Source organism: Vanessa tameamea, chromosome 7 (assembly GCF_037043105.1).
Source record: "Vanessa tameamea isolate UH-Manoa-2023 chromosome 7, ilVanTame1 primary haplotype, whole genome shotgun sequence".
NCBI lineage: Eukaryota > Metazoa > Arthropoda > Insecta > Lepidoptera > Nymphalidae > Vanessa > Vanessa tameamea.
Genome location: NC_087315.1, coordinates 12,103,829 through 12,117,139, shown reverse-complemented (window position 1 = coordinate 12,117,139; position 13,311 = coordinate 12,103,829). Strand labels below are relative to the sequence as shown.

At 34.5% G+C, this 13,311-nt stretch overlaps 1 protein-coding gene across 4 annotated transcripts in view; it reads left to right on the top strand.

The window, feature by feature from the left end:
* Positions 1-5,719, top strand: part of LOC113395714 (centaurin-gamma-1A) — a 231,151-nt gene extending 225,432 nt beyond the window's left edge. For all 4 annotated transcript variants that reach the window (XM_064215283.1, XM_064215284.1, XM_064215285.1 and 1 more), the window contains 9 exons: positions 661-1,188; positions 1,425-1,590; positions 1,892-2,095; positions 2,342-2,505; positions 2,858-2,969; positions 3,355-3,472; positions 3,809-3,928; positions 4,189-4,411; positions 4,783-5,719. In XM_064215283.1, the coding sequence (XP_064071353.1) occupies positions 661-1,188; positions 1,425-1,590; positions 1,892-2,095; positions 2,342-2,505; positions 2,858-2,969; positions 3,355-3,472; positions 3,809-3,928; positions 4,189-4,411; positions 4,783-5,181 (2,034 nt within the window). In that variant the 3' untranslated portion in view covers positions 5,182-5,719. The remainder of the gene's footprint in view (positions 1-660; positions 1,189-1,424; positions 1,591-1,891; positions 2,096-2,341; positions 2,506-2,857; positions 2,970-3,354; positions 3,473-3,808; positions 3,929-4,188; positions 4,412-4,782) is intronic.
* The last annotated feature ends 7,592 nt before the right edge of the window (positions 5,720-13,311 follow it).

Sequence of the window (13,311 nt, the reverse complement as noted above, 5' to 3'; positions counted from 1 at the left end):
AAACTAAACACCATTATTAAAATAAATGTATTTGAATTTCTGGTCTATTTAGTTTTTAATCAAATATAAGAGGGACAAATCTATGCAACCACTGCTAAGTTATTCTAGTGTATTTACAATTTAAATTATAGTTGATCGTAAAGCCAAATATTTGATAAAAACCTGTTGGTAGAATTTCTAAGATATTAATCTGCTAATTCTCTATCTGAAGGCATCTCTTTCCACATTCATAACATCTATATTATTATACTTTTATAGTATCGAAGAGATTTATTGTTAATTTATTTATTTAGTTATTTGTGCAAGTCTGTTTGGATAGGTACCACCCATTTTAGTTACTAATTAGTAGGACAGTGATGAAATAAGGGATAGTTAATATTGCTTAAAGTGCTAATGTCTAAGGGTGTTGGTGCTGATTAACGATCAGTTTGGCCATTTGCCTACATTTATAAAATATAAAAAAAAAAAGAAATAATTTGGATCGATCTTTTTAGGCTATATAATAAGATCTATTCCAAAATCGAAGCCCGAAGAAAATATCTAGTTTATAAAGTATATTAAGTTTAGTAAAATAAAAAAAAACGATTTTCAACAAAAATATACTTGTTTTTTTTCATAATTTTATGACGGCATCTATTACAATACTAAGTTCTATTTTAGGATTCTCTCCCACGCGGCCACCATACACTGTCCGCGTCGTCCCATCATCTTCACCGTGGCACTTCGTCTTTCGACGCGTCGTCTAACAGCAGCGGGATATCATCCACTCATGTTGTAGAAATACACAGCACAAATGGTTCTGACACTTCATCAAGATGGGGCAACTCTCTCGGCAGCCACGGATCATCATCAGGTCTCGTATCCATCGCAACGGAGAACAACAATGTCAAGTTCACAGCACCACACTGCTTGGACAACCTACAATCATCGAAGGATGTCAAAGACCTACCCACACCATCGTCTACTCCCACCACGTCTAGGAAGTCGAGGAGAAGATCCAATCTCTTCACGCCCTCGAAAAAGGGGGACGATAGATTAAAAAATGGGGAGCTCGGATCTGGGAGAGCGATACCGTTAAAACAGGGATATTTGTACAAAAAGAGCAGTAAAGCACTGAATAAGGAATGGAAGAAGAAATATGTAACGTTATGTGATGATGGAAGATTAACTTATCACCCTAGTTTACATGTAAGTAGCTTAGGTTTAGTTCATGAGGAGGTATATAAAAAAATCCTGTAATATTATATTTATTAGCAGTTGTTGCCCTCAGCTTACTGGCGTTTTAGACTTGTTGCTTCACACAAAATTTCATCAAATTCGGTTCCGTTCATTCGGTTGTCCGTGAAAGCGTAACAGACTGACAGACAGACTTTATTTCGCACTTGTAATATTAGAACAGATTAACATGTTGTGACTATTTATAGGATTACATGGAGGATGTAAACGGTAAAGAGATATCACTACAGTATGTCACTGTGAAGGTTCCGGGACAGAAACCTCGAGGATCCAAGTCTATTATCACAACGGTACCCGGATACAATGGGTACACTAGCATGGACATACATGACAGCATCGGAGGTTTGTCTCTAGGTATGATCTTTTAAATAACAATCAATACTAACATTGTAAACACTTGAATACGTTTGTTTGCTTATTCAGCTTTCACACTTCATCAACTTAACTAATTGTTGTGAATTTTGACAAGTGGAAATTGTTAAATGTCGAGAAAGCAATGCTTGTTTGTTGGTGAAATCTCCGAGGGAATGTTTGATTAATGTTATTTGATTTTAAAATTAAAGTAAATTAGATAGTGTAGAGTGGAGAGTAATTTAAAAAGAAACTGGTTATGTATCTATGGTCGGTGACTTCATGTTTTTTTTTCTTCTTCCAGGTTACAAAGACAAACCAACACGAGCAACAGATAAAGCTTTGTTGTCGGCATTCGATACAATGAAGGAACCCGCGTCTAGTCGACAGTCGCTCGCCTCCGAGGTGGAAGTGTGCTCCACCATCGGGACAGACAAGGACACGCCGCATGTCAAGAAGAGGCACAGACGTATGAAGAGCAGCGGCGTTAAAAAGGATGGAGACGAAGGTATGTTGATATTTTGTACTGAAGATATATCATAAGTGTTGGTCTTGGTCAACATTGACGCTAAAAAATAATATTAGTGAAAAGAGAATACTAAGGGTAATGTAATTTTTGCGAATTTGTTAAATGATGCAATGAACTCTCACACATGTGGTCCTTCGAGCCGGATCGTGATATATAATAATTAATCCATATTTCAATTGAGATAATATATTTCATAATATAAATACATTAAAAATATAATTACAGATGCCGAAAGCGCGACATCGTGCGAATTCACAATAGTCAGCTTGGACGGCAAGCGGTGGAGGTGGGAGGTGGGCGCCGGCGGGACCCCGGCCGCCTGCGCCGCCGAGCGGGACGCCTGGGTCGCCGCCGTCGAGGCGCAGATACTCGCCTCGCTGCAGGGACGGGTGAGTCCACGCCGCCCACGATTACTGCTAGCCTTTGTGACCCATCGTATATGAGGATTGTGATTAGTTACAAAATGATTATATTTAGGTTTAAGGAAATTTAACTAAATTACTCAATATACGTTTGATATGAAATGATATTTAAAATATAATTATTAGTAACTTTGCCAAATTCACATTTTAACGCAGATACATTTTTCTGATGAAGTTAGCAGCCGAATTTTTATATGCTTAATCTATATTTACAAGTCTTTACCAATCCGTAACCAGCTCTATATCAAAGTAGAGCTCAGCTATTGAAAATGAAAATTAAAATGAGTTGTAACTAAAATGTTATACTATAAAATTGCAGACATCTCGCCAGCCGATGCCCACGGGCGCCAACTCGACGGGCGACGTGCGCGCCACGTACTACATCCGCAGGGTGAAGGGCAACGACAAGTGCTGCGACTGCGGCGCTCAGGGTACACTCGTTATTACGATTATTATAAAGAATAAAAATTCCGGCAAAAATAAATATTATACTTCTACGTTTAACACAATACCACGGTACTGAGAAGTGAGTAGTGGCTATGTATTTATTATAAAATTAAGTATCCATATAAGTAATTATAATTTTGAATTATAGATAAATATAATATTCTATTGACATTCAGTTTCACGTTGACGTTTCAAAAGATAAACTGTGTAAGAATAGTGTCAAGTAAACACTCACCGATTCGTTGTAAACAAATTATATTGAGCAGTAAATCCGATCAAATATGGTCAGCTGATTCAAACTGTCATGAAAATAAATGGTATATTTTATAAAGTTTCTTTGTTTTGATTCCCGTGTACTTTGATCTGCAGATCCTGATTGGGCGAGCTTAAACTTGGGTGTGTTGATATGCATCGAGTGTTCCGGTATACACAGGAATCTCGGCTCGCATATATCGAGGGTGCGATCCTTGGATTTGGACGAGTGGCCGTAAGTGTTACCTATAAATAAAAATGTTATAAAACCAAAAATTTTAAATAATGATGATTATCTTGTACATCAAAAGATAAGTAAATTGTTTTATATCTATTGATGGCCCAGAAAGTTGTGATGGTCCAGTGGTTATAGGTCATGAATCGTAACCGATGATTTTGAGTTCATTTCCGGACTAGCACTCTTGCTCGGCTGTGAAGGGAAGCATTGTGAGTAAATCTACATATGTCGAATTTGACACATGTAGGCTTACTCACAATACTAATCCACGAATAGCGTTGTGCAGCTTCTATATTATATATTCGACTATATTGTTTTGTTTATTGTCAACAGCTTGGGGCACGTGAGTGTGATGGTGACGATGGGAAATGCTCTAGCTAATTCAATATGGGAATCAGATCTACGGGGGCACATCAAGCCCATAGCTACTTCAACGAGGGAAGAGAAAGAACGGTAAGCTGAATATAATTGACCGATTGGCAATTCAATGCCTTTATTATATTATTTAAAACCAATAAATTGTTTAAATGCAAAAAAAAAAACAAAAAGTTCTTCTTACTCTCGAAATAGGTATCTTTCTGTGAAATTACACATCAAAAACCATTCACAATATATTAGTAATTTTTATCTATGGCAGAAGTGATAACTTTTCATTCAAATATCGTTACAAATACGTGGAACTTCTGGATGACACGCGATTCTAATCGTCTCAGATGGATCCGCCTGAAGTACGAGCGGCGCGCGTTCCTGTCGAGCGAGCCGGCGGCGGGCGGCGCGGACGCGCTGCGGGCGGCGAGCGCGCGCGGCGCCGTGAGCACGCTGGCGCGCCTGCTGGCCGCGCCGCCGCCGCGCGCGCCCGCGCCGCACGAGCGCGCGCTCGCCCTGCGCGCCGCCGCCGCCGCCGGCCACCTGTCCGCCGCGCAGCTGCTCATATGGGTGAGATATGCACACACGCCCTGTACTCGGATGGAGAATAGTTGTGACGTCATTTTTGATGCATTTTTGGTACTGATTTGAATTAATTTGGAAAGAAATATATTGTTCAATATTCTTGCCTTATTTACTTCTCATAATCCGATGGGATGTCAATCCCGCGTAACTAGAGAATAGGACCAACATATTATCCGAGACACTTGTCTATATAAATATTACTGAAATAAATAACTTAACATAATAAAAATTGAGAGAAAACTTATATAAGTTAACCGAGAAAACTTCGCGGCAATATTGCGGTCCATAATCATAAGCAACGAAGACTCTTAACCTTGAAAGCGAAAATAATAATAAAGCACGATCGTTATTTACAGCACAACGGCAACCCGAACTTCCCGGACGCGGACGGCCACACGTGTGTGTTCTACGCCCGAGCGGCCGCGAACCACCTATCGGGTATACCCACCCAGTACCCGAAAAATCTTCAAATCACCTGCCCGCTCCACCCCAACCCCCCCACGAGTTCCGGAACCAATTCGACTAGCTCCAGCTCGAGTACGAAGAGCACGAAGATCCCGGATCCCGAATGTAATTGTATCATATTCGAGTTATTGAACGCGCAGAGCGCTTCGAACGCACTGGTCGAGATTTTGATCGGCTTGCAGAACAACCAGTACATGAGTAACGGGTTCGATTCCTTCAGTCAGACGCTAGGCAGGCCTCTGGGACCTAACCTATCACTAACCAATGGCAAGTGTGGGAGCATTGTGTAGTTATCTTTAATATAATTCTACGTTTTTGTAGTTCGTATAGTTTCGGATGTTGGAACTTGGTTTGATAGCTGGTGACTCAAACGTAACAAGAAGTTCGATGTGTTTCTATACATCAAAATAAATATTGTTTTTTCGTGTACTATAACCATTTAATCTATTTGCGTAGTTATCATCGTTGTAATTAATACAAAGTTCATTTTAAATATGCGGTTGTGTGAGATTCAGAGATTTTCATTCAATTGTAGGTATCTCAAACTGTTTTCACAATGAGCCACCAGAATATAATGTAATAAAAAACGTCGTATTAAGTTTTTGATATCGAATTCTATATGAAATTCGACTGATGTCTAATAATTCATCATACGTAGTTACCAAAATCACCGAGTATACACATAGTATTTGCATAAATAATAGTATAAATGTAGCTTAAAAAAAGCTATTAGTTTATAAAGTAATGTAAGGTTTTTTCTTACAGAGACACAGTGTTTTATGTTCACTTTTTTTTTATTAATTATTTAATCGATGTAGATAAAGAATACAGCCGCTGTTTATTATCAAATTTCTTTATATTTTTTTTATATCAGTTTTGAGCCAATTTCGACTGAATGTTAGGTAAGATAGGGATCGGTTGCCCTACCGGTAGCTCGATTCGACACGGATTAAAAATTATATGTTTTTTTTTTTTTTAATTTAATAGTACCGAGGTGCTGAACTTTATTATATGTACTAAATTTTTAAATTATAATTTTTGGTGCTCATTTAATTTTAATTTAGTTTGAAAGTGCTAATCTAGGTGGTTCGGTTTTAAACGTGTATTTTATATTTGTTGAAATTATTCATGAGTTTTTTTTTTTTTAATTTAGTTGTTCACTTTTGGTCAAAGGATTAGAATATCGATTCCAATTCAATCAAATCATAATTTTATAATTGTACACAAGTGATAATTAAATCTTATCCAATTTATAATACAATACCTACATTTCTTAATATCAAAATTACTTAAACTTGAAAATACTTCAATGTCCAGTTTCCGAAAGAATATTTTCCTGTCCAGTCCCTGATTGAATGTTCGATGCAACTTTGTACTGGGGAAGAATTTATAGTAAAAATACCATAATTTTATGAATAATACAATTTAAAAAATTAACCAATTTACCTATAAATGTTGCATACGGAGATTAAATAATGCTGTCTTCCTCCTTCAAATGTCAAATCAATGATGACAGAAAAAGAGGTCACAGTGTTTAACTTTATACCCAGTAAACAATGTTTATAACGAAAGAAATATATTTACAACTTAAAATAAATTTATCGTATTGTCCTTTTAATTTTTAAATAAATTAGAAAACAATATTTATTTTCAATTGACCAGAGGTCAGACGTTAGACAACCATTCTCTCAACGGACAGATTTTAATGTTTCTTATTCATTAAATGCCACTTAAGTAATATGCTTAAATAGAAATATTTTGAATTTAAATGTCTTAGTACTAATTCACTTCAAGTCATGCTAAGATAAGTGAATGGTGCTTTTCAATCATCTTTTTTGAATGGTACTCATCAACTAGATATTTTTTACTACTTAATACAACCACACTAAAGGTTTTTATGAAGGAACATAATTGCCAAGTCAATACAATTTTTCTTCTTAACAACTTAGAATGGTATCGACTTTGACAATTTCTTTCATCACCCAAGGCCAAGCACGAAATTGCTGTTCTTATTGTATTGTATTGTATTGGTCAGAGCCAACCGTCACTTTTATTCAATCCATACAAAATTAGTTACTTAAGTGTGCACACGGCTTTATAAAGATTGGATTTGAATGAGTGACGTAATCATACGTTTAAGTTTACGTTACGCAGAAAATAAACGCAAGTTTTGTGGGAATACAGTTAAACCGTGATTTATCTCTTATCTGTCACTGATTTGAAATTGGACAGAAGACAGCATTATTCAATTCGTTCAATTCATCCTAAACAATATATATATTTAAAGCCATTAAAGTTTTAGAGGCAAAATTGTGTATAATTGTCCAGTGTGAATGATCGATAAATAATTATGATCATAATTATAACGTATTGTTTCTTTTTAAATGGGAAAATTTTAAGTATTCAATTCAATATGTAAATATTTTTTAAATTTTACATAATCCATTGATTAAAATCAATTTTTAATTACATATGTATTTATATTGTCTTTCAAATATTGATTTGTTATTTTAGATATTTACAAAATGAAATGATAAGATTTAATTTAACATATGTGAAAAAAAGCAAAGTAAATAGATTGTAAACGTCCCACTTCTGGACTGAGATATCCGTTTGAAGATGATTTGAGGTTATTCCACCACGGTGCTCCAATGTGTGGGTTGGTTGAATAAAAGTTTTTTTTATGTATATGTAATAAATAAAGCGACAAATATTGTATTGAAATTTTTAATCTATGCACAAATATTCGAGTTTCAGTGATGTGACGTTATCGATTGAAAATATTTTTATTATTATTATTATTGCTTCTAAGTATTTTTCACAATTTTTTTACGAATATTATTAACTTCTTATCGATTTGTCGATTTAAATGATTTGTCTTCGATTTTTAAATATATTTTAAACAATCTATTGTATTGTACTTCATCGAATAGAACAATGAGTGAAAAAAGTACTGAATGTGAAATTTTAGATTTCAATTCAAATGTCACTGTTTTATTGGTGGAATTATGGATAAATGTACTCTGAAAACCAAAAAAAAAAAATATATAATTCAATTTAATATCAACCCTGTCTCTCATATCACAATTGTCGTTAAATAACTATGAAACGCATCACAATATGTTTATATTAAATAGCGGAACGATCCGAATTTGTCGATATTTTCGATCGATATTCTATCGAAATGCAGATTTCACATCACTTTCGAGTGATAATTTTCACAATGAAAAGACGAATCGATCCTCTTTATTCGATTTATTTTCGATAGATTATCGATTTTAACGTAGATATAGTAAATTTTTTTATTAGATGTAAAATAAATTATTGAATTAGTATACAAGATCTCAGCTCAACGCTATTCGTAGGATAAACATTTAGTGTAATTATTTAGTGGTAATTAATGTCGCTTTTTTCCTAACATCCCTTGGGGATTGGTAATAAGTTGTAATAACAATTTACCTTGATCGTGTTTTATTCGATTCAAAACAATCGATTATTATTATCATTCGATACGCATCGAATCGTTTATCAATAATATCTTAGTAATAAAAATAAAAAATAAATCGAATTCAAAGTATCAAGGTAAATAAAAAAAAAAAACATTCCATTGCTTTTAAAATTATTTGACCCCAAGGGATTATAGTGGATGTGATATTCCTAAGGTTTCCCGTATAAGCCAAATGTACTGAACCCTTCTGTGCCTGCTCTACGTAGTCTACGCTTTATATTAACAACGTTATAGGCCAGGAGATGAATTACTTAAACTATATAGAAAGTTCCTCGGCCTAATAACGTTGTTGTAGTACTTCGTACTTTACGGTAAATTGCAATTAGGATAGATTCTCTCGTGCGTTCAGTTCGGTGGAGTTATTCTGTACACAAAAATAAAATGTCGACGATGAACTTGTGCGTGTGAAACGTCAGAAAGTGTTACGTGATATTGAACGTGATAAAAGCGTTGTCACTTTAAGATGGATATTAATATTATTCGATCGGGTCGAGCGTCATCGAGTGTCGATTATGTTTTTTATGATGCGTTTTCACTGAAATAGTTGGCACTTTATTGTGGAATTGTTTGCAATCGTTCACAAAATTACCAACGATAAGACGTCAAACATGGCTATTGTATCAAATAAATGTTTACCAATGAGCGTTGACAACACAAATGTTGCCAGATTTCATTTTGTGGAAACGCATCTCTACAGAATAGCTCCGCAGTGTCGATATATAGGACACATTCATCGCGATTTATGTCTTATTGCTCTCGTGATTGGGGCGAATATTGATTGGTGTGTAAATGATTAACGCGTTTTACCAAATTATTTCTTCTCTTATCACGTTTAAATGTTTCTTTATCGACACGTAGATTCTTATTGTGGAATTTGTTAAAATTAAAATTAATATTTCGTGTAAATTTTAGCAATAAAACCGATCGCAGTATTCGACGGAATGTATGGAGCCGTATTGCATTAAAGCACTCTAATATTAGTTTTTAAAGCTATTTTCAGATGGTTCGTTGAAATTTTATTAATAATTTTAAATTCGTTACCTTGACATTGATTTGCGAGTTTATTCACATTATTTTTAATGTTTTTTTTTGTGTATATTATTTTTTTGTACAGGCCAAAGAGCTTAAATTGTAAATATGTCGGCACAGTTGCTGCTACTGTACTGTAGATCTTCGTTACTGTAATTATTAAGAGATTTGTTGATGTTCTTGATCTTGTGAAAATAAAGTGGAAAATGAAGACGAGTCGTTGCTTTTTTTATTAATGTTTCCCTGTCGAGAATCTTTTATATTGAAATGTTATATTTAATTTTTAGACATTTATTAATAACATATATGACAATATTTTAGTCTAAATTGCACAAGTACAATGTGCGTAATAACTCTTGTCATTTTATTTATTGTACGTTAAACAAAGATCAACAAAAATCAGTCGTTGAGACTGTTCGTTGTTGAAATAATTCTTTCTGCATTATCTGGAATGACCAGGACAGTTTTAATGACGTATATTTTTTTTACATATAATATTTATAGGCAGTAGACATAAGAAAAAAATTTCACGTTCACCACCAACCTTGGGAACTAAGATGTTATGTCACTTGTGTCTGTAGTTACACTGGTTCACTCACCCTTTAAACCAAAACACAACAACACAAAATATTGTTGCATGGCGATAAATATATGTCAAGTAGGTGGCCCTACCATCGAGGCCTGCCAAGTAAAAAAATATATTTCAAAGATTCTGTTCGGACCGACGCAACGGCGGACATTTGCAAGAAAAACTAGCCAATTAAAACAGACATTACATTAAGATGAAACAATATAAATAAAGATTTTTCACCAAGAGAATGTTAAGCACAAGACTGTTAAACTCCCGTGTCACGATAATTTGTGAGTAAAAAACGTTGGTCGTTCTTTTAATTAAATAAATAAACAATATTCAGGCGTCGCAATGTCTTATGTAAGTGAAAATGTTTTTGCTTATCAGGGTTAGTGTTATTTTGGATTTAATCCTGTAACATGTTTAACAGCCTGTTAATGCTTAATGCTGGTCAAATACCCTCTCCAATATTGCTGGGTAGACTATTAAAATAATTTTACCACCAAAGCTGAGAAAGACAGGCCCAAGGGACATATTAGCTCCCAATATTAGCAATATTTTAGTTGCCAAGTTGGTGGCGCATTGATACTGTAAAGAATGGTCAATATTTCTTATGGCCTCAATGTCTATGGTGACCACTTACCATTAGGTGCCTCATTCGACCGTCCGTCTAGCAATAATATAAAAATAAATTTGAAAAAACAAAATATATATCTGGTATAATTATTAATTGGTAGAAGCTCGACTGAAAAAAGTATTAAGTTTCCGAATTTCGGAAATTATAAGAATCCCTGCGTAACAGATCGTTTGGAAAATGTGATTTACTCGAAAACTTCGATTAATCGCCCTGCGATAACGCCCCGATGACCAGCTTTATGACCATTGCTTTCATTTCATTAATTGCATAATTAGACCCCTGAATGTTCGGTTACTTTTAGCAAAACTTGGAATAGTCTGTCACTATTTACACGTGCTGCCATGTATAGCTTGACGCTTAATCGTTTGGGAAGGTGACCTTACTGGTACATTTTGGTATAATTCGCTGTTGAGATTTATTACATGTCATGTCATGCATAAATTAATTTTGCCATTTTGTACCACAAGCAAAGTCAGTATGTAATAATATACACAGAAAAAAAACTAAAATTCCTTTCCTTTTTCGAGTTCCAAGCATTCCAGCAGTTCCAAGGTTTGACTGCAAATTTATAATTTAAGTAGAAAGTTAACGAAAACCATTTATCCGGAAATATATTTATCGATCGATACCTTGTGCAAACCACCTGAGGTAACATGACGTTAATTATAAAACTTTATACATTAAACTCCTTAATAATATCAACATCAGTGAGGCTTTCTAAATTATGCTACAAGTTTGCCTTCCTTACCTTCGTAGCTTTAGTTTCGATCAAATGAAGGTCTACGTGTATTTCTTTGTTGAATTAAGTATAATTTTTCGTCTTCATTATTTTGGCAAAACTTATACAGTAGGTAATTTTTTAATGTATTTATTAAGTCGTCTTGACCGATTTCGGCCACGGCAGAAAATCTCAAAAGAGGCCATATACGCAGGACATAAAATAGTGTATAAGTGTATGCCCAAACACAGGTGTCCTCGGAATATGCAGCCTTATTAGCCACTAGATCAACGAGGCAGGTAATACAAGCAAGTTACGACAAAATGCAGTTACTATAGAATAATTACGCTGCATAAGTAATAATGTCCAATTGATTGCTATTTAGACATTATCTAGTCGATCGCAAGGTTTCTGTCGTCTCGGCGCCACACACGCGACAGACTGACGAAGGATCTATATCAATTTAATGTTTCTATGGCATATTATGTAGAGTAAAGTATCGAATGAAGTAAAAAAACTGATAAGCTACATATATCTCTTAAATAAATATAAGAATTTCACGACCGCATGAAATGTTACCAAGAATTCTACCAACATTTCTTCGTTAAATCTAAATTTCCAACAAGACACCTACAAACTATATGATCCGTTTTGCAAAATAATATTCTTGGTTATGTTACGAGCATCTTGAATCAATTGGAAAAATATTTCTAAGAACTTCTGAAATTTAATTGAATAAAATATGCTTTATTCGAAAAGGTGTTTTGTACCGTAATTTAACGAGATAAATTAACTGTGTAGGTAGGTATTCCTTGCACTTGGTAGTTTTGAGTAGCTATTAATTCATACATTCTGCCGCTAAAAAGTAATATTTATTATTTTTGTGTTCCGGTTTGAAGATTGAGTGAGCCAGTGCTGGTGGTGCATCAATATGATGTAAGGTTTAGTTAATATTTCGTACAACACCGGTTTCAATGTCTGGTAGATACCAGTAGACGTAGATACGTCGGCGGCGGTGACCATTTACCAGTCTACCTACAAATAAGAAATAATTTAAAAAATACTATCAGTTAGAAATGTTCAGTCAATTAGATTCTACTAAGACGAACCGGTAAGAAAATCAGTGGTCCTGTAAATAATTCAATAACATACCCACACAGCTATAAGTAAAAGAGTTTTTTAATACCCATATGGCGTTAGACAGGACGTACAATGTTTAACAAAACTCATCAGAGCACTATACCCAATTACAAGCTTCTATCTAGTTCATGGTAGTTTCCAATTGTTTCATTGAGAATTTAATTTAATTGAACGTATTGATCGTTCTATCAATGCTGTTTGTGAGGAACAATACAATTGATATACTGAAATACATGCGTCCCAGATAATTGGATTTTGATTGGAACTTTTATTTTCGCTTATTTCGCATGTGTGGTTAAGTAACATTGATTCGTGAACATTGAAGTTATATAACGTTGTTCAAATGTTATGTAGATAATAGTATTTGTGAGATATTTGTGTTTTTTGATTTGATATTTTATCAAATCGTAACATTATATTGAGTAGATCATTAATAGAAAATATCCTAAATTCTATAAACTGTATAATACTGACACAGAAGCTTGGAATTCGTTTTCCTTGATTTTTAAGCAGGTTTTATACTTTTTACCGGTGATATAACCGGTGTTACCACCCTGGTGATTAGAAGTTATTCTACAATTAAACAAAATATGTTTGTATTGCATACAGTATGGGCAGTACAGTAAGGGAAGATTGCGGGTTCAACCCCGAGCAAGCACACTGCACAATTTTCGTTTATATTTCATCTCGTGATTTACGTTAAAGGAAAACATTGTGAACGGGGCCATTGTGGACGAAAATCTGTTACATATGTGTCCACTAACCCGCATCGGAATAGCGTGAATGACCATTAAAACCTTAACGTAAAATAGAGTAG